This window comes from Aotus nancymaae, unplaced genomic scaffold (assembly GCF_030222135.1).
Source record: "Aotus nancymaae isolate 86718 unplaced genomic scaffold, 86718_ANA_hifiasm-v0.15.2.pri h1tg000008l, whole genome shotgun sequence".
NCBI classification, from domain to species: Eukaryota; Metazoa; Chordata; class Mammalia; order Primates; family Aotidae; genus Aotus; species Aotus nancymaae.
The window spans coordinates 49,636,433-49,663,592 of NW_026988419.1; the positions used below are offsets into that span (position 1 = coordinate 49,636,433).

Genomic DNA, 27,160 nt, shown 5'->3' on the forward strand with positions numbered 1-27,160 from the left:
GCATAAAACCTCTAAACTTCGTTTACTTTCTAAACATTTTTCATACTTGCAGAATATTCTGTGAGTTGAGAGAACTAGATTCTAGATAAAGCTCTGATACCTTTTTTAGTTTGAACAAGTTATTTAACCTTTCTGGGCTGTAGTTTACTTGCAAAGTGAGGAGATTAGTGGTTCTTAGCCAGGGATACATAATAAAATCATCTCGGAAGGTTTTTACAAATTTCATGCATCTGGACCCTGACCCAAACTTACTTAAACAGAAAAAGAAATCCCTGAAGTAGTTCCAATGTTAACTACTGAAATAAGTGAAATGTGAGTTTTTAAATACCTCTAATTTATTTTCCTGCTAATTATTAACTGTAGTGATTTAATTTAGTTGTCTGGGTTATAACTAAATTTCTGGAAGGCTGCACATTGGCTCTCTACTAGCAAAACCAGATCCATGGTACTTATTTGCTTTCAGCTTCTGTTATGCTTCAAGCTGTATTTTTTGGCTTTCCAAGACATGCTAGTCTTATTGATTCTAACTCTTGTAATCTTAAATAGATATTCACATTCTCTCATGTTTTTGGAATATGCTTTTATTAACCTCATAGGTTAATAGGAGAATTTAATGAGTTAATTCATAAGAAGTACTAGTACAGTGCTTTGTAACAAGGGTAAGAGCTGAATAAAGGTAGCTATTGTAACTAGTTCTATTTCTGGGGCTTAAAACATAGTGAACACTTAATAAATGTTCATTTTCCCCACACCACATATTAAATTAAGCTCAAGATTACCTTTTAGGAGACATTCCTGACTATTCTATTTTACTGCTTGATCCAGTTTGATGTCTACTTAATGCTGAGACAAAATAATTATTTGTATTTCAGAAGTATGCATTCCACAGTAGTCCTTTAAGTAACAATTTCTTTTTAACAGCAAAGGTGTGACAATATATATGCTTAAAAAAATTGTAGTAACACCTTTGCTTCATAAACTGAGATGATCCTGAATATTGGAAACTGAAAACTGTTTAAAGGCAACGGTGACATATATCTTCTTGTAAATTGACTAGTAATAACTCATTTGAATCACTAAGTTATTATTATTTATTTGAATCACTAAAAATTTTAATAAAGAATTTTGAAGTGTATAATGGGTTGAAGTTTTTCAGGTTCATGACTTTCTCAAACTTGTCTAAAGGATAATAACTGTGATTTCTGTATTTTTATTATTGGCTCTAATTAAGAGGTAGTTATTGATACAATTACATTAATTTGAAAGCATTTCCAGTAATTTCAGTATACTTTGCTATCAAGCCTCTTAATCCAAGTTGTTAGCAGTAGATTGCTTTCTTTTCTTTTTTGCTAGGGAATCCAGAAGCAGCTTTCTTTTCTTTTTACCTACCCAAAATAGAAGGAAAGTGCTAACTTAAAGCAGGTCAGTTGGCCAAAATATACGTGATAACACAGGAGGAAAAAAATAATTGGAAAACTAACTAGTGATTAATTTGAGTCTCATTTTGCTCTTGATAGGTTTCCAATATTGATGGACAATTTTCTTTTCTTTTTCTTGTATTTTTTTTTAAAGGGGCTTTCCAGCAAAAACCGGAAAGCCTGCTAGACAAATTCTAAAAGAGCTGTAACATTGGACAGTTTTCATACTGTAACATTTTCATTATTTAAAAAATTGGAACATAAAATAATGACAGGTGTATATTACTTTTACATTCCGTAATTTCAGGTAATGTCTGTTCTTCCTCTAGGTATTAACTTCAAATTGTTGAAAACTCAGGGAAGAATCTTTGTCCCTTTATTCCTTCAATTTTGTAAAATGTGTGGTGTTCCTTGGTTATTAAGTCAAATTCCTCTTTCTAGTGCAAATTGGCCACATTTTGTATTTTTCTCCTCATCCTTGACATTATTCAGATGGGGCATGTTTCTGTGCTCTCACAAATAGCATTCTCACTCTGACTCCTGAGATTTTGTTCATATTTTTTCAATTGATTCATTATACTAGAAAATCATTTTGTTCTTCATGTTTTGGCCTTTTTTTTTAAAATTATTGTACTAGAAAATAAGTTATGTTGTTCTTCCATATTTTGGCAAAGGACTGTGTTTTATTCCTGAGTTAGACTAGGAATTAAAAAATAAAACTGAAGCTAGGCACAGTAGTAGTGCATGCTTGTAATTCCAGGTGCTTAGGAGGCTGAGGCAGGAGGAACCTTTTAAGACAAGGAGTTCAAGTCCAGCCTGGGCAATATAGTAAGACGCTCTCTCAAAAATATAAAATGGATTGAACTGATCAGATTTTTACCTTGATAGCAACTGCTTTCTGAGGTTTTAAGCAGCTGAGGTTTTCAAAAAGTGGAGCATGATTTTAAACATTATTTTTGGGAGGGCATATATGTTTTTAGATAAGCTTTTCTAGTGTTTTGCAATCAGGTATGAATTTCTCTGTTGGTCCTGTCAGTTAGTAGTCATGAAATCTTGATCAAGTTACTTAATTTTTCAGAAGCTCCTTTCCTCTCTGTTGAGTGATAGTTTATATAATTTCAAAACACAGGTGTTTTGCACACAATAGTTGCACAGTAAATGTTCTTACTTCCAATACCTTTTGTATCTTGTTTAGTTTGTTGTTGTTTTCTTCCTCTTCTCTCTATTTTTTTTTTTTTTTTTTCTTTCTTGAGTCAGGGTCTTACTCTTGCCCAGGCTGGAGTTTGCAGTGGTGTGTTACAGGGTTCACTGTAGACTCAACCTCCCTGGCTCAAGCAATCCTTCCACCTTAGCCTTCCAGGTAGCCAGGACCATAATTTTTAAATTTTTTGTAGGGATGGGGTCTCCCTCTTGCCCAGGGTGGTCTCAAACTTGTGGGATCCAGGAATCCTCCTGCCTTGGGCTTCCCAAGTGCTGGGATTGCAGGTGTGAGCTATTGAGCAGTCTGTTTTCTTGTGTCTTGTTTGTTGCTTAATCTCTTATTAATAGATATAGGAATTTTAAAATTCTATATATATATATTTTTTTTTTTGGCATGGTGGTAAGTTTTTCAAAAAATATGTAACATTAACCATGTAAAGTTAAGCTGTGGTATGTAATCTTATGCTGTAACAGCTTGAGAAAAGGCCTCAGTGTGGAGATTTGTGGTAGAGTGGCAGAAAGATTTGTTTTAAAGTCATACTTTAAAATGGCATGGAGTCTAGGCTTGTTGCTTCTAATCAAAGATGTTTGTTTGTGTCCCGAATAATACACTGTATAGTTTTCTGAAACATTCTTGTCCTTTATTTTTGGTAATAACATCAGATTTGTGTTTCGAAAAGGAACTTAGAGATAATTGAATTGACAATTAGTACTGACCTAGAATTGTTTTTATGGAAAATCTTGTTTCCGTAATTGAAAACTCACTATGTATATCCATGTATATAGAAAAGTTTTATTTAAAATATTATTTAGAACTTATTTGTTAACTACATATGTGCCAGGCACCAAAATAAGCAGTTTATGTGTATCTTATTTTTTAAATATCTTAACAGTGTACCCTATGCAGTAGGTAGTAATAATATCCTCAATTTATGGATTAGGTAACTGAGGCTCAGAGGTTAGGCAACTTGTGTAAGGTCATATAGGCTATTATCCATTTGACTCAAGAGACAAGGTTTTTAATTATTATGTTTAAGTGTATCCTTTATCATTACTATACTTTTATCTGCCACATTAAATAGTCCTAACTTTTTTGATTTTAAAGATTGTAATTAGAATATTCATGGAGAATAAAGTTCCAATTCTGATAACTGGAAATTTAAGTATATAAATATTTAAATTTATTTTAGATCTTCTGAAATTTGAAATTATAGTATTTTATTAAGTTTTATGGAAACATGCGGACTCAAGATAAAGTAAAACATAAAGTATTGGGGGGAGTTTTTGTTTTTCGTTTTTTAATTCTGTACTTTATGAATAGTTTTCTTTCTGTGTAGTGAAATACGTCTTTTAGTCAATTCTCTGAAAAAGTTTTTTTTTGGTAGGGATATAAAATTCAGGGATTTAGACATAATTTTACATTGTATTCATCTTTTTTTTCCCAATTTTTGGGGGTATGTGGGGGATAGAGTGCTCAAATATTTAATTGAATTGGTAATTTGTTAAATCTTTTAAGTCACTGTGATAAGCCTTTCTGAAATATATTAGTCTAAAATGTTTTGATAACTAAATGTAATAGTGTATTTAGTTTTTAAAAATTTGGTACTTCAAAAGGTGATAACTTTGAGTTAAGGATTAATTTTGTGTAATATTGTAGATGTAATAGGAAGATACATGTTTCAAGTGTACCAACAGCAGGCTGTTTTCTAAAAATGCAAGTTGTGATTTCCTTGTCCTCAAAATGAATTTTTTTTTTAGTTTGGGTGGGGAAAAAGATGAATAAACTACAATTTCTGGTTAGTTGAAATTTTGCTATACTGTTTTAATATAGCAGGAAACCTTAAGTTTTTAAAAAATTATTTTGTAGAGATAAGGTCTTGCTATATTGCCCAGGCTGGTCTCTAATTTCTGTCCTCAAGTGATCCTCCCACCTCAGCCTCCCAAAGTGCCAGGATTACAGTTGAGAGCCACCGTCCCAATCAACCTTCTTACCTGAATTATTTGTTATGGTTCTTTGCCAGGATATATTTTACCTAGCTGATAACTTTTAGTCATGTCAGTTTATTTTTTTCATATACTTCTTTTTTGCCTAAGTATTCCCCATGCAAGTGTCTCTGTTATTAAGCAAATAAATTAAGTAAGTAGATTTTAGAAAAAGATAAAATGGAGCCCAGTACTTCTATATTTATTAACCTCTAATTTTTTTTATTGGCATTTTTTGAGCACTCAAGGTATGCCAAATACCCTGTAAAGTCTACAAATACACTTTCATGCAGTGAACATAAAAACTTTTGAGCATAGGTTGTAATTATTATCTGTTTAACAGATGAACAAACCGAGGCACAGATAGGGAAAATCACTTGCTGATGGGTACACAGCTGTTAAGTGATGGAGCCAAGATTTTGAACATGGACAATCTGTCTTGAAACTCAGGTTCTTAACTATTGGTTAAACTCTGTACAGTTACAACAAATGTAGACTTGAGGCTATATTTCGGCTATGTTTAGATGTTTAGGCTTAAAGTGAATAAAGGAAATATTTGAGAGAGGGAATTGTGTTTAATAGTTACATAAGGAAGTTACCACTAACTTGCTAGTTCTCTATATATATTATAATAAAAACTGTTACTACTATGATTACTATTCATATTAGACTTTTACTTGGATAATTATTATCATAATTATAACTATTATTAAAAAGCAGCTAGCATTTTTAGAGCACTTATGTGCTTATCATTTTGCTAAATGCTTTATATGGATTCTTTATCTCTCTTCTAATCCTTATAATAATCCTATGAGGTAAGTACTTATTTCCCCATTTTACAGACGAAGAAACTTAGATTACGAGATACTTTGTAATATATTCGAGGTCCCATGACTAGTAAGTTGTGAAGATTGAAATTCAGTTTTTTCCAGAATCTTCGTTTTTAACCTTTGAGGCATACTACCTCCCAATTAAGTATGTTAGATAAGGTCCACTGAGCAGTGTGGAAAAGGTAAATCGATTCCAGGGAAAGCAGATTATATACTCCTTAATTTTTTTCTGATTTTTTATTTTTTAATAGTTTTAAGAGACAGAACTTCACTTTGTGGCCCAAGCTGCAGTACAGTGGTGTGATTATAGCTCTGTAGCCTTGAACTCCTGAGCTCAAGTGATCTTCCTGCCTCGGCTTCCCAAGTAGCTAGGAGTACAGTTGTGTACTGTCACACATATATATATATATGTATTTTTTTTTTTTCTCTTAAAGCCCTGAGCTTACTTCTGTAATTTAAAACAATTTTTTTGTAGAGACAGGATCTTTCTTGTTGCCCAGGTGGGTCTCCAACTCCTGGGCTCAAGCCCTTTGGCCCCCAGTTCTGGGATTACAGGTATGAGCCACTGCACTTGGACAAAATGAAATTCTGCTCTTTTTGTTTTCAGTGTAAGAAGGAAGAGCTGCTCATTTATGTATGTACATATGTGTATACATACGCACATGCACACACACACTTCTTTGGTTATCAACCAAAGAAGTTATTTACATGTTTATATTCTTAAACAGTAAAATTTGTGATTGTGGGAAATGGATATGGTGATCTATCATTTTCATTATATATGATAGTCTCTAATAGAGACTTTTAGAATGGATAGCTAAATTTTTCTATAGTTAGAATATGAAAGATAATGCGTATGAAAAAACTGAACATAATTTGGAATTACTTTGGGATTCGGCACTACCTCAATCATGTTTATGATACTTGATTTTTCATTATGCAATTGATGTAAGGCAATGCTAATCTATAGCTATTTGTGTTTGGGCAGATTTTTAGTTACATGATTATTCTTAGCTGTTATGTAATATTTGGGGGAAGAGTGTAAATTGGAAGATTATAAGAATATTTTAAAGAAATGATAGTCTACTCAGAGGGAAAGTTGGATATGTTTTAATATTTATGATGTTGAAATGGAATTTACATAGTAGTCGTGTCAATCTGGTTAAAGATGATGAAGTTCTAAATTTCTTAAGATTTTGTTTTATTTAATGATATTTGAGAATTAAGAGATTTCTTATTGCATTCCTATTTCCATTTGGAAAATGTAGGAATGTTTTAACATTGATTTTTCTACTTTGGCATGGTAGGAAGTTAGGTCATGTTTGAAAAATAGTTTCAATTTGAGCTGAAATACAAAAGTCATCCAATAACGATTTATTTTTATTCTTGGCTACCGTTTCTTTTTAAGGTATGTAAAATTTCACTGATGGTTTTGCTCCTGTTTTTATAGCTGCATGTAGTCTTTATTTTCCTTTTTTCTAGTATGATTTTAAGTTGGTTTAGAAAGAGCACCAAGAAACTGACCTGATTGTACACGTACACAGTAGTATTTAAATATATATGAATAGTATATACTCTATAAATTTATTTTATACTAAAACTTGCTACTTAGAATACCTTTAAAATTGTAGCACCATATAATTCTAATCTTGTTCTGTTATTCATAGTCTGCAGTGCATAAGTTTTCTTCTGAAACGTATATCATAGTTTGACAATCATTGTTTACACGTAATTTTCTCTCTTTTTATTACAATGCTTACCCAGCAAGGACAAGTTTGGAAGGTTTGCAAAGCTTTTCACCTTCCCTCTGCCCGCTTGCCCGCTTTCAGATCAGTTTCATGTTTCATAACTTCTCTTTCTGCAATCCACAACATAGCCATAGTAAACAATGGAAAAATATAAAATTGCAATAGTGTATTTCCTCACACATGGCAGACAGATATAACTTTTCAAAGGACACATACTTTTTAAAATGCAATAAAAAGAAGCTAAATAGAAATGTTATAATTTTAGTAATTCCCTAAGGAATAACATCTCACTAGCAAGCAGTTAATTAAATGTTGCATAATGAAATAGGAACAGTATTCAAGGTTATGTTCTGTATTGCTAATAGTTCAGGTAGAATGTTCTTTCTAAAAATAATACCTTACATTTGTATAGTGCTCTACAGTTTACTGCAGAGAATGCTGTACTGCTGATATGGTCAAAATGTAAACATTTCCATTTGTTCTGTGCTTATGATATATAGAACAGATGTAGATTCATTGTTTGAAGTGCTGCTGGTATGATGGAAAACAGTGTTGTAACTCAGGTGTTCAGACGATCAGGCAACATACCTTAGCACTATAAAGACAATTTTAGCAGCTTCCAGTTCTTTTGAACTAGGGCTCTTGTATTAAAATGTTTAAAGTGAATGAGGAAAACATTTTGGAAAAGACATTTAAACATAAGCTTTTATTTTATAACACTTAGAAAGAAACATGTCTAGTACTCTACTAAATATTTAATTTTGTAATATTTTATTAGCTTCAGATGAATACAATCCTACCTCAAATCAAGAATTTTTTTTTCTTTTTTTTAGGTTTGAGCTTTTTCCTTCACTGCTGTTCTGCGCTAACTGCTTTGAAACTTTCCATGCATTTTTTTCAGTAGAAGAACATCTCTGTACTGTCTCCCATTGCATATTTCAGCTGTGACAATCCCTGCACTTTGCCTATTCATTTTATCACCTGCTCACCAAAAACAATAAATATCTCTTTAATTTCTAATTGCAGATTTGCTATTTTTGATTTTAGAAGAAGGGTGCATTTCACTTTTTTTTTTATTACTGTTGTTTTATAGGCATGTGGAGACCCCAAGGCAAAACCATCCTACCTTATCGACAAAAACCTGGAATCTGCTGTGAAATTCATAGTCAGAAAATTCCCTGCTGTAGAAACCCGCAACAACAATGTAAGTCATCTAAATTTTTCTGTTACTTGATTTTAGCCATCTTTGAGGGAAACAGTGGTCAACACAGTGCTTATAGTAGCTCTTATTGGCCTAATTTTTAATATTTTTATATACAGATTATATACCTTAAGGGTTTTGAGACAATATTCTTATGTCTGAGACCAGAAAAAAATAACTCTTAGCTACATTGCCATTTTATTACAGAAAAGATAAGATCTTAGATTCCTATATATTTATTCCCTTTCAAATTACAACACAAGTAAGGTAATAGATATGTATATATATTCCAAATATTTGTGTGAATACTTGGAATGTTTTTGTTTCTTAGAAACTTTCTGTTGATGTTAGTAAATGTCTTCATAGAACTTCTGTTGTTTTTAGTAATTAGCTGTATTTAATTTTAAAATGTATTTGTTTTTCTAATATATATATATATTTTGCTAATTGACAATGATTTCTAAAGATTTAATAGTACAAGAAAGTGATTGTGTTCGAGTCTTTATTATCCCCATGTTACTTTGCATGTGGGAAAGTTTTTTCTTAGTATACTGAAGTATGGTCATTTTCAGAGTCTTCCTGATATGTTTACATATCTTTATAATAATTTCTATGAATAACTACTTTTGGAAAATTAGAGTTATTTTTCACCTCGGTGTGGCATTTTCATATAAATTTTGACTCAGAATCTTTCTGCCTATCTTCTCTTTCTGCTTTTTTTCTCTGATATTTTCTTGTTACAATCTTTGCTGCCTTTTGCTTTACATACAAATTTAGTTTAGAAATGTCCTCTCACATATGATCGCCTTAATTTTGAGAAGCTCTATTGAAAAGATATATTGTCAGCTGGTCTGAAAATAGTGAGTTATCTCAATTCATTGTTCCCTGTCAATTACAGATCCAGCTCCTTGTTCTACTCTTTGCCCCTTCTTACTGCTACACTTGAATAATCTAAAAATAAAAAGATATATTGCCATCTTTCTGTTTTCTCAAATCATGTATGTTTATTGAAGATTGATATTTAGCCTGTTGATATTACTTTTACTTAAAAGCACTTCCATGTAGAAAGAAAATGCTAGTAAGAACTAACAAAATAAGTCAGATGCAGTGGTTTTTAAGACTTTTTTTTAAAAAACAAGTCTGTTTTTTGGGAGTACAGGTTAGTAGAGGTCTTGGTTTTATACAAGATAATTTGTTTTTGTAGAGATGAGATCTCACTATGTTGTCCAGGCTGGTCTTGAACTCCTGGGCTCAAGGGATCCTCCTGGCTCAACATCTTAAAGTGCTGAGCTTACAGGCTTGAACTGCTGTGCCCAGCCAGAAAGATTGTTTTATAATTATATCAATCTATTAAGGCGTTATAATTAGTTCTTGATTACAAAATAGGTGATTCGAAACTTGTACTTCTTAACACTATTATTCATGTGGAGATCTCTTTTTTAGTTACTAACATTAATTGACTAACTCATCTGAGAGATTATATACTCACTCTAAAAGAGAGAGATTTTATTATGAAAATCTGTCATTAATTTTATATATACTTTTTCTTACAGCTCATAAAATTTCTGACATGAGCTCTTCAGAGAGTCTTTGAAACTTAGTTTACATATGTGTTTGTGTGTAAATTTATATGTGAGAATAGGCATTGTTCCTTAGTATTAGATCTTTCCTTAGAAAATTAGAAATATCTGGTGAAATAATAGTAAAATTGTCGGTTAAAAGGCCAATTAAGAATCTGCTGTTCTTGAAATGCAGGGCAAACTGTTTATTATCATGCTGTTGTTTTTTGTTTTTTAATAGTTTTACTTCTCTTTCTAACTTTTGAAGCACAAAATTGATATTTTTAATAATAGTTTTATTGAGATATAATTCACATACCATATAACTCACCCATTCAAAATATACAATTCAGTGTTTTTTAGTACATTCACAGTTGTGCATCCCATATCACAATTAATTTTAGAACATTTTCCTCACTGCAAAAAGCAACTTCATGTCCATTAGCAGTCACTCCTGATTTCCCACTAACACCCCTGCCCTAGGCAACTGCTATGTAGTGTCCATCTCTATGCCTATGCTGAAGATTTCATCAGGAATAATGTAATATGTGATCTTCTGTGACTGGTTTCTGTTGTTTAACATAGTTTTTTCAAGGTTTATCCAAGCTGTAGCATGTATCAGTACTTTGTTTTAAGAGACAGGGTTTCACTCTCGCCCAGGGTCGAACGCAATGGTGCCATCATAGCTCACTATAACACCAAACTCCTAGACTGAAAGAATCTTCCCACCTTAGCCTCCTGAGTAGATAGGACCACAGGTGCACACCACCATGCTCAGCTGTTTTTTTAAAAAAATTAAAATTTTTTTTATCCAGACATGGTCTGACTATGTTGCCTAGGTGGATCTCAAACTCCTGGGCTTAAGCAGTCCTCCCACTTTGACCTCCCAAAGCTCTGAGATTACAGCTGTGAGCTGCTGTGGTCAACCTTCATTTCTTTTCATTGACAAATAATATTCCATTGTGTGATATACCACGTTTTATTCATTCATGAGTTGATGGATGTTTGGATTGTTTCTACTTTTTTGCCTATTATGAATCATGTTGCTATAAACATTTATGTGAATGTTTTTTATGGATATGTTTTCATTTCTCTTGGCTTTATAAACTTATGAAAAGAATTGCTGGGTCATGTGGTAATTCTGTGCTAAACCTATAAAATTGATTGTACAGTGTTGAATGTTTTGACTTACTTGTAGCATTTACTTTGTTTTGTTTGCAAAGCCTGAGTTTTGTCATGTTGCCTTTACAACTATTCTTTGTAATGCTACTCTGTTGTTTTTTTTTTACCTGCTGAAGTACTATGTATTGAGTATATATAACGTCTTGTAAGCTCAGTTTTGATCTGGGTCTACTAAAATTTTGGCTAGAAGTTCCTAGCCAGCTTGGGTCAGGACCTGAGAATTGAGGTTTCGGTTTTATTTTTATTTTTTTAACTTATTAAATTAGTTGATGACACTTAAAGACTGGAAAAGATAGTAGCATCTGGGATTCATGGGAGGTTGCAGATTTCTGGCTACCAAGTGCAGTGTGGAAGTGGTCTTGATAGCATAGTCGTTTCTTTTTTTCTTATTCTTGTTCTTTGGATCATTATGTAAATATGTGAAACAGAACATGCTTACTTTTTCTCAGGGATCTAGGTTAGTACTATTTCTACTCTGATTCATGTCTTAGAAGTAATATTTGTCCCCAATTTCAGAAAAGGTACTCATAAAAACAGATTTCTGGTGAAAATGCAATAATTTTTTTTTTTTGAGCCACAGTCCTGCTTTGTTGCCCAGGCTGGAGTGCAGTGGAGCGATCTCAGCTCATTGCAAACTCCACCTCCTGGTCTCAAGCAATCCTCCTGCCTCAGCCTCCCAAGTAGTTGGGACTACAGGGGCACATCCACCATACCTGGCTAATTTTTTGTGTATTTTGTAGACATGGGGTCTTGCTGTGTTGCCCAGGCTGGTCTCAAACTTCTGGGCTCAAGTAATCCTCCTGCATTGGCTTCCCAAAATGCTGGGATTACAGGCTTGAGCCATCACACCCAGCCTCAAAATATATATTTTTTAAAGTTTCTAAACTGGATTCTTGCAAAAAGTCTACTGTTATCTTGCAGCCTTTCTTTTTTTAGTAACTTGCCCTCACCTCCATACCTTTTAGTCCCTTTAGAATCCATGAGTATGTAGTCATTTGATATACAACAAGAGGGCACTGGTGACAGGTAGCAGGATTGGTGCATAAAATGGCTTCTACAGTGATGATGTTGGACTCTGTTGAGTCATTTTTACTTTCTTGGTAAGGGAGTTTTGTACTTCCAATTCTGATTTAGGGAAAATCTAGGACCAAAGAATGAAGTTTTTTCCTTGGGTCATGATGTTGAACTAAATGCCCCCCATGTGGTTCATATGGTTTAAACCAAGCTGGTCAAATGAAATTCAAAATGAATGAAAGCCATACCAGTTTTATAATTATAGCAGCCACTTGTTTTCTGATGTGTGCCAGGTTATGTGTGTTTTTTTTCTTTTTTTTCTTCTTTTTTTGGTGAGATGGAGTCTCACCCTGTCACCTAGGGTGGAGTGCAGTGGCATGATCTTAGCTCACTGTAACCTCTGCCTCCCGAGTTCAAACGATTCTCCTGCCTCAGCCTCCCCGAGTAGCTGGGACTACAGGTGCATGCCACCACACCCGGCCAATTTTTAAATTTTTAATAGAGATGGGTTTTCACCATGTTGGCTGGGCTGGTCTCGAATTCCTAATCTCAGGTGATCCGCCCGCCTTGGCCTCCCAAAGTGCTGGGATTACAGGCGTGAGCCACCGTACCTGGTCCAGGTTTGTATTTTAATCAATTCCTCATTTAATTTCAGGTTAAGCAAAGAATTTCTGAGCTGAAAGATTATTTAATTTATCTCTAATATAAAGGCTTTCATTATTTTGAAAGTGTAACTCAAATGGAATTTGTTTCTTGTCAGTTTCTTATGAGTACATGGAGGGGAATCTGTTATTTTCCTGGATGAAGAAATAGTAGAAACTCCTTTCTTATTTTATTAACACATAGAAATTGTTTTGCTCAGGGAATCTAAAAGGCAATTTAAGCAAATGTTCAGGTATATGTTAAAACTTTTCTTACTAATTTTTTTCCAATATTTTTTAAACTTATTTTTTTCTCTTTCCTATATTGCTTTACACCTAAAAGCTAGTTTGTATTTTTTAAAACAGTAAAAGTATTATCCTGCACAATAGTTTTATTATGGAATTAGCCTGTTACACATTTTAGTGTAACATTTTGGGTTTGATTTTCAAATTGATGAGAAAATGATAAAAATTACTATCCTATATATGTTGAATTAGATCTTGAAGTCCTTAAGAATAGAGACATTACTGGCGAGTAGAGTGCCACAAGAGTGATATAGGGATTCTAGACTAGGACACAGGCTGTTGTTGAAATAACTTGAAAATTACATTTTCCTAAGTTGGAGGAATCTTATATGTTACAGATATTATTTATCCCCTCTCCCAAGGAATATAGAATTAAGATGTTATGTAAAACATGTTTTTAATTTAGGTAGCTTATAAAGCCACTCTAGGAAAGACAAAGCAACTCCAAGTGTGATAATTAGCAGTAAAGTTGGTTCAGAGGCGTAGCATTAGAGTCTTTTAAAACTCTCTTATCCCTAGGGCCTGACACCTAAGAGTCACTAAGTAAATGTCCCATTAATGAATGGAACTATTTGATGCACTTCAACATAGGTAGCTTTCACTTGTATTCAAAGATCGCCTTAGATTTATGTCAGGACCTGAACTTATTGACACTTTTAAAAAGTTAGTGAGTTAATTTTAGCTAAAAAAAGATTGTATTTTTTAGTAGAACTATTCAAATACATCTCATTAATGCTATTACTGACAGTAACTGAGAAAAAGAGCAAGAGTCTCAGTTCCTAAGAACATAAATGTGTTTTAGATGTGGGGTGGTGGGATTGGGGATAGGTGTAGGAAGGCCCTTGACTCATGCACTGTAGTTTGGTAAGGTCTTAGAAGGAAATGGTAGGCATATTTAACTCCTTCCTAACTTGTCTTTAAGAGGGTATTCCTTGTTTTGTCATGACTCCTTTTAAGATAGTAACATACTGGTCAAGAGGATGGACTTTGGATTCACCAAACCAGAATTTGACTTCTGGTCTTTCCACTTACTAGCTGAATGATTTTGGTCAGAAATTATTTAACATCTTAAGGTATCATCATTTTTTGTTTTTTGTTTTTTGAGATGGAGTCTCGCCCTGTTGCCCAGGCTGGAGCAATGGCATGATCTCGGCTCACTGCAACCTCCGCCTCCTGGGTTCAAGCAATTCTCCTGCCTCAGCTTCCCGAGTAGCTGGGATTACAGGTGCCTGCCACCACGACAGGCTAATTTTGTATTTTTAGTAGAGGCACGGTTTCACCATGCTGACCAGGCTGGTCTCGAACTCCTGACCTCAGGCGGTCTGCTCACCTTAGCCTCCCAAAGTGCTGGGATTACAGGCATGAGCCACTGCGCCCGGCCAGGTATCATTGTTCTTATTTATAAAATGGTAATAATGCCAGTAAGGAGCAGTTCAGTGTCTCCTAAAGCATGTAGTACAATGTGCGACAAATTGCTCTTGAAGAATGGAAGCTGTTACTTAAATTTACCTGTTTGACTTTTTTTGGTCTACTTAACTGGCTTTTCTTCTGGGTACCTTTTAAATGTGGGTATTTCTAAATGACTCCCTCTCTCCATAGTATATGTATATATATATGACTGTGGCTTCAAATAAGTACATATACGATCTCCTATATTCTGTGCTCTAGATCAGGGTCCCCAATGTCCAGGGCACAGACAGGTACCAGTCCGTGGCCTGTTAGGAACCCGGCTGCCCAGCAGTAGGTGAGTGGTGGGTGAGTACACTAAGCTTCATCTGTATTTACAGCCACTCCCCATCACTCACATTACTGCCTGAGCTCTTTCTCCTGTCATATTAGCAGTGGCATTATATTCTCATAGAAGTGTGAACCCTACTGTGAACTGTGCACGCAAGGGATCTAGGTTGTGAACTCTTTAGGAGAATCTAATGCCTGATCGGTCATTATCTCCCATCACCCCCAGATGGGACCATCAAGTTGCAAGAAAGCAAGCCCAGGGCTTCCACAGATTCTATATTATGGTGAGTTGTGTAATTATTTCGTTACATATTACAAAGTAATAATAGAAATAAAGTGCACAGTAAATGTAACGTGCTTCAGTCACCCCAAACCACCCCTTAATCTTCCACCCCAGTCCGTGGAAAAATTGTCTTCCATGAAACTGGTCCCTGGTGCTAAAAAGGTTGGGGACTGCTACTCTAGATCTGAATTCTAGCTACCCCTTTGGACAGCTCCACAAGCTAAACAGGAAACTTTGTATTCAATATGGAACATGTGATTAGCCTACATTTTTTTTCTCTTTTGCATTTCCTCCCTTGAACTGTCACCATCCACTTGGTTATCTAAACTAGAACCTTCACAATCCCTTTTGACTTGCAAAAAACATCAAACTGGTTATTTATGGCTTGTCCAGGTTCCCCACTATAAGGTCATTTGAATTTATCCCCTTTAGATCTATGTCTCCTGCTGGGATAAATGCCATGTTAATCCAAACATTGATTTTTATGCCGTCCAGTCTCTCCTACTGTTGCCCTCCCTTCCTCTCTCTCTCCAACCTCCACCAGGGGAATCAGAACAAATCAAAAACAATCGCTTTCTCTGTGGTACCCCACATCTCCATCCTGCTGGACCACGCATTCATCTTTGAATCTCTGTTGACTGGCATGTAGTAGACTGACAAATATGACTTTGGTTTAGAAGGGATCATCTTGCTGTACAATAATGTAACTGAAAGTTGTGCCAACAAACTTCATTGTGAATAAATATATATGTTCCTAATGGAAACTCAAAGGAATATTTGTTCCTGACAAATTAAGCATTGCCAGAATTTAAGGAATTTTGAAATGATGAGAATTAACTGAAATGTCAGTAGTCTTTTAAAAAGATATCATTAGTATTGAGTTGTTAACGACTCTTCCATTTGTAAAAGTCTTTAATTCTATCTTAAACAAACAACTCCTCAGAAGATGCAAGTAAGCCTTGCTTTGATATTATTTGGAAAATAATTGAAATAGGTCAAATAGTGGCAAGGAATTACATCAGCACTGGTAACCTGTCTAAACTGATTTAAATTTTTTATTTTTGCCTAAAGAACATGAATACATGGTAATGAATAGTACAGAAGAATTTAGGATGAAAAGTGAATATCTCCTAGTTTACTTTTTCCTATCCTAGTCATATTCCTGAGGGAACTTCTATTTTTAGTATTTCTACAGGTTACTGCTAGAACTATAACAAATATGCTTATTCCCTTATAACTTAACTTACCAACTTTAGACAATCTCTCTTCTATGCAACAAAAAATGAAGATTTAGCTTTCTCAGTTTTCTTCCCCTTACTCACCCAATCAAGCCCTTTTCCCAGTGTTTAATAGCTTTTTGTTAGTATTTTTGAATCACTGATTGCTTCCTTTTTTGACTTTAATATAGTTCTTTTTCTAATATTCTCACCTTTGGTCATTTATCCATTTATTTTTGTGTTGTCAAAATTGTTTATGCTTTTTTTTTGTTCTGTACTTATACAGTGTTCTGATACTGTATTATATGTTGGTTGTAAAAAATTAAAAATTAGTAAAGGCCTAAGTGCTTGGTTTGCATTTCTTCATTCTGTTGTCACACTTTGGGCTATAAGATGAATAATTTAGCATTAAAGTGAAATTTAATGCTGAAGAATATTTAGCATTAAAGTGCAAAGGAGTCTCTCTTTCTAAATTCTGTCATTTACTTAAAATTATTTTAGTTTCATAGTTATACCACAACTTTTTGAAATTAGTTATAAGCCTTTTTTAGTATCCTTTAATCATGTGACCTTTTTATAATTTTTTGTTTTCCTGGAGCCTACTCTCCTCTAACCCTCTGCCTTCTAACATCCATCTAGACAATTTTTGTAAAAGCCTGCTGCGTAGCTTTCATTATGGGTTATATTTTTGTCTTCAGTGTAATGATTTTACCTGTGCTTTTCCACTGAATTTTCATGAGTTTGAAAATCCCTTAAAATTGCATATAGAATTTGTGTGTGAATGAATTTTTAAGCTTTTTTTTATATTCTCAAGGGTGGTTCTTATGATCCCAAAACACATCTATTTTAAAATATCTTCTTTTTTATCCTTCTTATATAATTACCTGGGCTTTCAGAATATTCTTTTGTGCATCTTATATACTGTATATTTTTGTCATGCTAAACCATAACCTCTTCAACTCAAAGAGACTTTCTGCTTTTCTGGAAATGAGACTGCCAATGAGCATTACACAATACCCCAAGTGTATGCCGTCTGCATTTTTCCATATTCTTCAAACTCTTTGATGTTATATCTTGCTTCTAAGTAATAGCTTTTCAGGTTTCAAACAGTTGTTAGTCCCTTTGGCTGCAGTGGTGATTTTGATGCCCTTCATAGTAGCAGAGGACATTATCACTACCTAATCACCTTTGGTTTCGTCGGTCATTTCTTTGGGACCTTTAGCCACTTTTAACCTTGTACCTTTTTTTTTTGTTTTTTTTTTTTTTTGAGACAGAGTCTCACTCCGTTGCCAGGCACCAGGCTGGAGTGCAGTGGCATGATCTTGGCTCACTGCAACCTCTGTCTCCCGGGTTCAAGCAATTCTCCTGCCTCAGCCTCCTGAGTAGCTGGGACTACAGACGTGCGTCACCACACCCAGCTAATTTTTGTATTTTTAGTAGAGGTGGGGTTTCACCATGTTGGCCAGGGTGGTCTTGATCTCTTGACCTCGTGATCCTCCCGCCTCAGCCTCCCAAAGTGCTGAGATGCACCCGGCTAACCTTGTACCTTTTAAGTACCTTTAGTATGTTATCTTCTCAATGTTTCTTCATGGCAGGTTCGGTACTACCTTTTGTCAGATCTAAAGTTATTTGCTGAGATTGAAAATAAGACAGTAAAGGGTACAATGGAATAAATAACAAATGTTGTAGAGTACTTATTTTCCTTTATTCTTCCTAGTACTCATCTTGGCTAAGAATATTTTAAATAGGTACATTAATGGTCCCTGGCCAAGAGTATGCAGACTAGTATACTATTTTAGTTCCCATCGTCTAGTGTAGGATAGAATGTAGAACATAAGGAAAATATATTTGCTTGCTTTATTTTTTTAAAGGAGTGTTGTATTTTGAGAAAGTATGTGTATACTTTCATTGAACAAATGGCCATGTTTACTTTTGCCTCTGGGATTTTGTTTATGCAGTTTTTACTATCTGGAATAGTCTCTTTCATATTCTTTCACTAGGCTAACTTGTCTTTCAGGTCTGTGCTTAGATGTCATCATTCAGAGAAGCTCTTTCCCTGACCTTTCCAAATTAGTTTAAGTTCTGCATATGTATGTTTCCATCACACTCTCCACTAATTATTCATTTGTTTATTTAAGTCCTTTATTGAGTGTCTTCTATGAGCCAAATTCTGTTCTGGAAGAGAGGGATCCCGCAGTGAACAAGCAGAAGTCTCTGTTCTTATAGAGCTTACATTATGTTGAACAGAAGTAAATAATGAATGAATAAGAATATAATACCAGATAAAGAATTCTAGGAAGAACAAAGCAGGGTAAATGCATAAGACTAATGCATAAGACTAATGCCTGGCAGATGCTAATTTACTTAGGGTGACCAGGAAAGGCCTTACTGAAAAGAAGGCATTAGGGCAGAGATTTGAAGATAGGGAGTGAGTTTAGCTAGGGGAGGAGCATTCTGTGCTGAAGGAACAGCAGCTCCAAAGACTCAGGTGGGTGCATGCCTGGCATGTTCAGGAACAAGGAGGCCATTATGAGCGGAATAGATGATTGAGGGGGACCTTGGTAGTACATGAAGTGCCAGTGGTTGTAATGAATGGGCAGATCATATAGTGCTCTCTGGATCATAGTAAAGACCTTAGCTAATTACCCTGAGTGTGTTGAGATGCCATAGGAGGGGAGTAGCAGAGGAATGAAGTGATATGACTGTGATCACTATGGTTACTTGGTAGAGAATAGTCTGCAGGAGAGCAAAGGTAAAAATAGGGAGAATAGTTAGGAAATTTGTTGTCACTGAGATAAGAGCTGATGATGGCTTGGACTAGAGTGGTTGAGGTGAGAAATGTTCAGATTCTGGATATATACTTTAAGGTTTTTTGCTTGAACAAATGTCAAGATAGAATGGGGTGAGAGAACAGGAGAAATAGGTTTGGGGTAGTAGAGTGGGAGTAGTACAGTGAATGCAGTGGGATAAGTACCCAATGTCTCAATATTAGACATGTTAAGTTTGAGCGGCTTACTGGAAATCTGAGTGCCAATTGTTTATATGCATCTGGATCTCAGGTTAGGTTTAAGGCTGAGAGTCAGGTTGAAAAAATTATTGAGGGATTTAGGATAGAGAAGAAGGAGTGGAATAATCATCTAGGAGAGTGGGAAAATGAATTGACAGTAAAAATTGAGTAGTATTGCTACTCAGTTACGGTTAATGATCATGAAATCAGGTTGAGATCAAGTCACCATAAGTATATGCTTTTCTACTATTGTAGGTTTTATCAGACGGTTATGAAAGAAGGAGAGAAGGACAAGGCAGTAATTATAATGATGGGCCATTTAAAGTTAAGATGAATAAGATAGAAAGTAGGGGGCCTGGCGAGGTGGCTCATGCCTGTAATCCCAGCACTTTGGGAGACTGAGGCCAGTGAATCACTCGAGGTCAGGAGTTGGAGACCAGCCTGGCCCACATGGTGAAACCCTGTCTCTCCAAAAAAAAAAAACCAAGAAAACCAAAAAATTAGCCAGGCATGGTGGCATGTGCATGTTGTCCCAGCTACTTGGGAGGTTGAGGCATGAGAGTCACTTGAACCCGGGAAGCGGAGGCTGCAGTGAGCCGAGATCATGCCACTACACTCTGGCCTGGATGACAGGGCGAGACTCAGTCTCATAAAAAAAGGGGAGCATAAGAGGATGAATGACAGTAAAAAGATGGTAGAGTGAATGAATAGGAGGTCCCTCTGCGTTCAAAGAATTTGTGGAGGCAGAGTATTAGAGATTTTAAGTGGAAATTTTTCTCCCAGTGATGTCACCTCACTTTGTCTCCAAATCTCCCGAGAATAACAGATGTCCAGAAAGGCCAAACAGAAGCCAGGATAACTTAAACATAAACTTTATTCCTCTTTACAGACTTAAGGAAACTTAACATCAGCTGTCATGTATTCTGTCAGTATGTATTCATGTACCAAAAATCATTCATGGGTACCTACTCAGTGCAGCCTCTCCTTTAACTTCCCTGTTTTGCTCAGCATTTTCACCACTCTTAGACTCTGACCTTTCTTACTGTGGTCTTTATCACACTAATGTATAGATTTTGTTTTTGTTGTTACCCTTTTCATGTTACTGCCAGTTTGTGAGAACCTTTGTCTTGAAGGGATTATGGGAATTGATCATTGTAGTTTTTCACTTCTTTGAACCTTGCACCTAGAAGTTACTCAGCTTCTAAAACTGAATAATCAGCCTCTAAAACTGGATACTTACGTTAAAAAGAACAAAAAAGCCAATCAAACAAATAAAAAACCCCCCAAACAAGTGGGAATTCCCTGTACATGTATATTACACATCCCTCATATAGACAATGAGCTTGTTTAGTGGAGGGTCAATGCTTTATTCATAGTTTTTCTCAGCTTCTCCCACAATACCTGGTAATATAATAGGTTGTTGTCTAAATGGATAATATGTTATTACAGTAACTCTTCACTTATCTATACTTTTCATGTCACTTGCCTCTCTGAATCACATCTCAGAGTTAAGAAGGAAGCAGTTCCACTCCTAGGAATTATCCCAAGAGAAATGAAAATATGTCTATCCAAGGACATGTTCAGAGCGGAATTTGTTATTCATGATAGCCCCGAATTGGCAGCAATTCAAATGCCTATTAACTGATGAATGAATAAACAAAATGTGGTGTGGACATTTAACAGAATACTACTCAGCAATTAAAAGGAGCAAACTACTGATAAATGCTACAGCATGAATAAGTGAGGCCAGATGTAAAAAGCTACATACTGAATGATTCTGTTTTATAGGAAATGTCTATAAAAGGCAAGTTTATTGAGACTATAAGCAAATCAGTAGTTGCCTAGGGCTTTGGAGTAACAGCAAGATTAACTGTAAATGGGCACAACGGAACTTTTTGGGATGATGGAAGTGTTCTACAGCTGGATAGAGTGGATGGTTTCACAACTCTATAAATTTATTAAAATTATTGTTCAATTATGATGGGTGAATTTCATGGTAAGTAAACTGTACCTTAATAATGCTGTAAAAAAATGATTTTGAGCAACTAGAAATGGTATTCTAGAATAAATGAAGTTTATTCAGAGAAAAGCATTTTGGTTCTCCTATGACCAAACTTGTTGAGTCTGATTAGGCAAAATTGTAACAAGTATATTTTCTGACACACACTACATTAAAAGTTACTCCCATCAGGAGCAAATGATAATTTATAGGAAGAGAAATAAAAACTAAGTATAGCAGGCAAGGACAATTTAGTGTTGTCAGATTATCTTGTACATGTCAGTAGCATCTGAGGCCATCTTGACATAAATAACTGTATAATTATCAATTACAATGATGACATCTAGTCAGTAAGAAAAGCTTGATTTATGTCTTGTGTACTGGTTTTGAAAGTGGGTTAATCACATTTTAGAAAAGTTTAAAAAATTATTAAAATTGAATGTAAAAGGACTAGCCTATTTATTTTTCTCTTTGTAATGGAAAATAGTGCCATTAAATGAGGTAAATTGTATTATCATTAATACAATGTGATGCCTTTTATACAAAGATGTTACACTTGACCAAGCCCACTATACCGTGGTATATAATTAGTGATTTTGTAGTACTGATGATAAAATTAATTTCAATTTGCTTTTACTTGACCATCTATAGCCAGAATCTTAAATTTCCAAAAATTTTAGCTGTGGCAAATTAATGTGTTCAGGTGGTAAAATAGAAATTATTTTAATCTATATTGCTGAACTTTATATTAATTGTTTCAGCTACCTTTTGCTGCATAACAGATTATCTCTAAATTTTGTGGCTTAAAACAACAGCAGCTTGTTTCTTATGATTCTGTGAGTTGACTGGGCAGTTCATCTGCTGATCTCACTGGTTCTAGGTTATAGCAGTGCTTTCTGCTGGTGCATTCTGGGGGATGAGCCCAGCTGGAACAGCAGGGATGCTGAGGTGCCCTCTCTCTATGTGATGTGATATCTCAGGCTTCTTCACATACAGCATTTCAGGGCAGTGTCCCAAAAGAGCAAAATCAGAAACTATAAGACCTTGCCCTAGACTTAGAAGTGACTCATTGTTGCTTCTGCTGCTTTCTATTGATCAAGACAAGTCACAAGGCCCCCCAAGATAGGAATGTGGGAAAATAGACAACATTGCTTAATGGGAGAGGCAGTAGAGTTCTATTGCAAGGAGACCTGGACACAAATTTTAATTTTTTTCCTTTGCCTTTCAGTTCTTTTTTTTTTCTTTTTTCTATTGCCTTTCAGTTCTTTAATAGAAAACTCTTTGTGCATTTCAGAATTAATTTAAACAGAAGACTAGCATTGTGAACTTGGAAAAAAAAACCTTAATTATAAAGTGAAAGGCTTGAATTAGATTTTTTAGAAGTCTAAGTCTGTGTAGTTGATTATAATGTAATTAAATACAAATGTCTTTAGCTTGTCCCTACACTACTTTTATGTCATTGTATAGCAACTTAAATGTTGAAGTATATTGAAGAAGTGTTTCAAGTTTTGAAATCTTGTAGACCTGTATTGGCATCTTACCCTTTTCTGGTCTGTTTCTATATCTGCAAAATGAGGATTAAAATTTGTTTTGATTGAGAAGATGAAAACCGTCTGGAGATGGATGGTGCTAATGCTTGCACAGCAATGCAAATATGCTTAAAGCCACTGAACGGCACACTTTGAAAAGGTTAAAATGGTAAATTTTGTGTTATGTGTATTTTACCACAATTAAAAAAAGATGTACCTTGAAAACTTATTAAGAGGATTCTATTTAGTAATACTTCTTAAACACTCAGTAATTCAGTAATGCTTATTTTTACTAGACTAGTGTTAGGATAAGTTTACTTTTTTTTTTTGAGAAGGCGTTTTACTCATTTCCCAGGCCTGAGTACGATGGCACAATCTTGGCTCACTGCAACCTCTGCCTCCCAGGTTCAAGTGATTCTCCTGCGTCAGCCTCTGGAGTGGCTGGGACTACAGGTGCCCAACCTGCCATACCTGACTAATTTGTGTATTTTTAATAGAGACAGGGTTTCACCATGTTGTCCAGGCTAGTCTGGAACTCCTGACTTCAGGTGATCCACCCACCTCGGCCTCCCAAAGTGCTGGGATTACAGGCATGTATTACCCAGCCTGGATAATACATTTTCCTAAAATGTTTTTACTACCTTTTCTGAAACACTTCCAGTGGAATCACTTTGTGTATGAAAAAAGAAATATACTACTAAGGATTTTAAATAGGATTCTGAGGTTCTTTTAAAACATGACTAATCTTTGTGTTAATTAGAATTTTCAGGTAATCTTAAGAGATCTGCTTATATTTGATATGCATATGTCAGTCTCTTTAGTTGTTACTCATTTCTTTTATGCTTTCCTATGGTGGAAGGATATAATGTGAAATCTTTTACCCAACCTTGGGGATTTTATTCAAGGGATTACATCATTTTTGAAATTCATTCGAGACATGAATTTATACCTACTATCAAATTCATTTATTACTAGCAATTAAATTTTAAAATTAAGGACACTCTTCATGCCTTTTATGTTGAAAAACTTGAGGATCTTTTATTGTTTATAGTGCACTTATTGTGTGCCAGTACTCTAGATGCTAGAGATACAGCGGGAAATAATACAGACTCCTTGCCTTCTTGGAATTTAAATTCAAGTTGGGTTGTTAGACAGTAAACAACTAAAATAAATATGTACTTCCTTTTTTTTTTTTCTCTGAGACAGAGTTTCGCTCTTGTTGCACAGGCTGGAGTGCAACGGGACGATCTTGGCTCACCACAACCTCTGCCTCCGGGGTTCAAGCGATTCTCCTTCAGTTTCTTGAGTACCTGGGATTACAGCCATGCACCAGCATGCTCGGCTAATTTTGTATTTTTAGTAGAGACAGGGTTTCTCCATGTTGGTCAGGCTGGTCTTGAACTCCTGACCTCAGTTGATCCGCCTGCCTCGGCCTCCCAAAGTGTTGGGATTACAGGCATGAGCCACAGCACCCAGCATGAATATGTACTTTCATTGGGGGATAGGAGGTAGGAAGAAATAGAAAGCTGGGTAAGGAGTTAAATGGGGATGAGAAGATCACTTTACATAAGGATGACCTGTGAAGAGAAACGGGGTGAGGGAGTAAGCTATGCTAAAAAATGGTGAAGAGCATCCCAGACACGAGAAAGAACAAGTGCAAAGGCTCTGAGGTGGGAACACACTTGGTGAATGTGAACACAGCAGAAAGACCAATATGAGAACTATACTGAGTGAGGGTGGAGGAGCATGAAAGGAGATGAGGTCTTAGAGATAGATAACGGCTTTGATTTAGACTTTACTCTGAGGCACTGGTAAAGATTTTGTAGTTTGTTCTAATTGTGAGGTGAAACTGTTAGAATTAAAAATGATTTTTGTTACTAAGGAGGCTGAGGCAGGAGAATTGCCTGAACCCAGGAGGCGGAGGTTGCGGTGAGCCGAGATTGCGCCATCGCACTCCAGCCTGGGTAACAAGAGCAAAACTCCGTCTCAAAAAAAAAAAATGATTTTTGTATTGAAATAATGTTAGACTTATAGAAAATTTGCAAAATTAGTATAGAGAATTCCCATGTACTCTTCACCTGCTGTTAACGCTTGCATAACATCAGTGGGATCAGTTTTTTCACGTACTATGGTGCTTTAAAATGTTCGCTGTGGCCAGGCGCGGTAGCCACCTGTGATCCTGTGCTGCCTGTGATCCCAGCACTTTTGGAGACAGAGGCGGGTGGATCACCTGAGGTCAGGAGTTCCAGACCAGCCTGACCAACATGGAGAAACCCTGTCTCTACTAAAAATATAAAATTAGCTGGGCGTGGTGGTGCATGCCTGTAATCCCAGCTACTCTGGAGGCTGAGGCGTGAGAATTGCGGAGGATGCAGTAAGCCGAGATCGCACCATTGCACTCCAGCCTGGGCAACAAGAACAAAACTTAGTCTCAGACAGACAAAAAAACAAAAAAACGTTTACTGTGCTGCTGCTATGTAGAGAAGATTGAAGAGGCATGAGCACAAGTACAGATAGGATGCTACTGTAGGAGTCCACATGAGAGTTGATGACTAGGGTGCTAGCTGGGACAGTTTAGGCAGAGTTTTATCCAAATAGCATCTCAGTACCCTCTTATTTTAAACAGCCTGGCCTAGAATATCCACTAAGAATGTGAACAAAGCATTCCTTGAAACCAAATTTCTATAGTTGGTTGTTTTTAAAGAGGAACAAAATACTAGCAAAACTTAGATTAAGAAAAATAATTAATTATGAATAAGCAGTTTCAGTAACAAAAGAAGGTAATAATTGAAAAGAGCAAATAAAAACTATACCTATGTTCCTTTGTATTCAATGATTTAGCTCTGTAGGCATTGATTCCTTATAGTAATTTGCCAGTGCTTTTTCTTTGAAAGAATGAAATACTTTAGGATTTAGAATAAATAATAAATTTCAATCAGTTTTCTAGATACTTATATTTGTGTGGAAGATGCTTCTTAATTGAACAAAGATTAATTACCAGGATTTTTCAGTATAGAGATAGGTTCTTTGCAATAAGCATGCCTGATGTTTATCCTGTTTATTTCCAGGTCTTACATATTTTATTTGAATATTTAGAATAATGACCTATAGCTAGAAATTTTAATGAACGCATTGTATAAATATTTTGCTAAAATATTTGCATGTATCACATGAATATACTTTTATAACCATTAGTGTAGTGAGGCTGGCCACAGTGGCTCACACCTGTAATCCCAGCACTGTGGGAGGCCGAGGCGGATGATCACCTGAGATTAGGAGTTCGAGACCAGCCTGGCCAACATGATGAAACCCCGTCTCTACTAAAAATACAAAAAAATTAGCTGGATGTGTTGGTGTCTGCTTGTAGTCCCAACTACTCAGGAGGCTGAGGCAGCAGAATTGCTTGAACTCAGGAGGCGGAGGTTCAGTGAGCTGACGTTGCGCCACTACATTCCAGCCTATGTGACACAGCAAGACTCCATCTCAAAAATAAATAAATAAATAGTGTAGTGAATAGTATCAGTTTTTTTTTCACCGTAGTATTTTTCTAATGTTCTGTTGCATAACTCAGTGTATTACTGATCTGTGTTCTTAAGCCATTTCCTGCTTTTTATTTACTGTAAAACAATGAGATCAGTTGAATTAAGAAAACTTTGTTCTAGATATTAATAATTTTTGGTGGTATCTACTCTCATTTTAGGAACTAAAATGTAGCAATTTTTGTAATTGAAGCTAGAGAGTTGTAGATGTTTTTATTCTTCATTGTTATAGTTGACCTCTTTCACATAGGCTTTATGAAATTTATTTTTACTAAAATGGGGAACGTGATTGCATAAAGACATTAAGAGGATTGTGTGAGATGCCTGTAAAATGTTTGGAACAATCAATGCCTGACACATAATGCATACTCAGTAAATATCAGCTCTTATTAGAAATACTATGGGTACTATTGGGGATTATTAAAGTTTTTTTTTTTCTTCTTAATGAGACTTCAAGTTATATTAAAGTTTTATTCTTACTAATTCTGAAGAAGTATCTGCAAGCTTCCTTTGTTATTCACTTAATGTTTAATGTACAGCTTCTGGCTGTGAGGCATTGCTACAATTCTTATGCACATAATCTTGGTTAATTGTCCACATCAGCTTCCATTTTGTTGAGGAGGGTATTAGGCTGGAGATGTTAAGTCACTTAGCCATGGTTGCATAATAAGGTATGCTTTTTAGCATCACCTACCAAAACATATCATCTAACACCGATAGTCTTTGAAATCTCTAATCTGATAGCTGTTTGCATTGGTTACTTCCTT

General features: G+C 35.4%; 1 protein-coding gene and 1 non-coding gene across 5 annotated transcripts in view; one reads left to right on the forward strand and one right to left on the reverse strand.

Annotated features, from left to right (window-relative positions):
• Nucleotides 1-27,160, forward strand: part of NCKAP1 (NCK associated protein 1) — a 111,719-nt gene that overhangs the window by 6,065 nt on the left and 78,494 nt on the right. For 2 of the 4 annotated variants that reach the window (XM_012468616.3, XM_012468617.3), the window contains exons 2-3: nucleotides 7,196-7,213; nucleotides 8,273-8,383. In XM_012468616.3, coding sequence (XP_012324039.1) covers nucleotides 7,196-7,213; nucleotides 8,273-8,383 — 129 coding nt within the window. The remainder of the gene's footprint in view (nucleotides 1-7,195; nucleotides 7,214-8,272; nucleotides 8,384-27,160) is intronic. The other 2 variants (XM_012468618.3, XM_012468619.3) reach the window with 1 other exon arrangement.
• LOC135273719 (U7 small nuclear RNA) lies at nucleotides 1,571-1,632 on the reverse strand. Its single transcript, XR_010341531.1, has one exon. It is a non-coding gene; the product is annotated as a U7 small nuclear RNA (small nuclear RNA).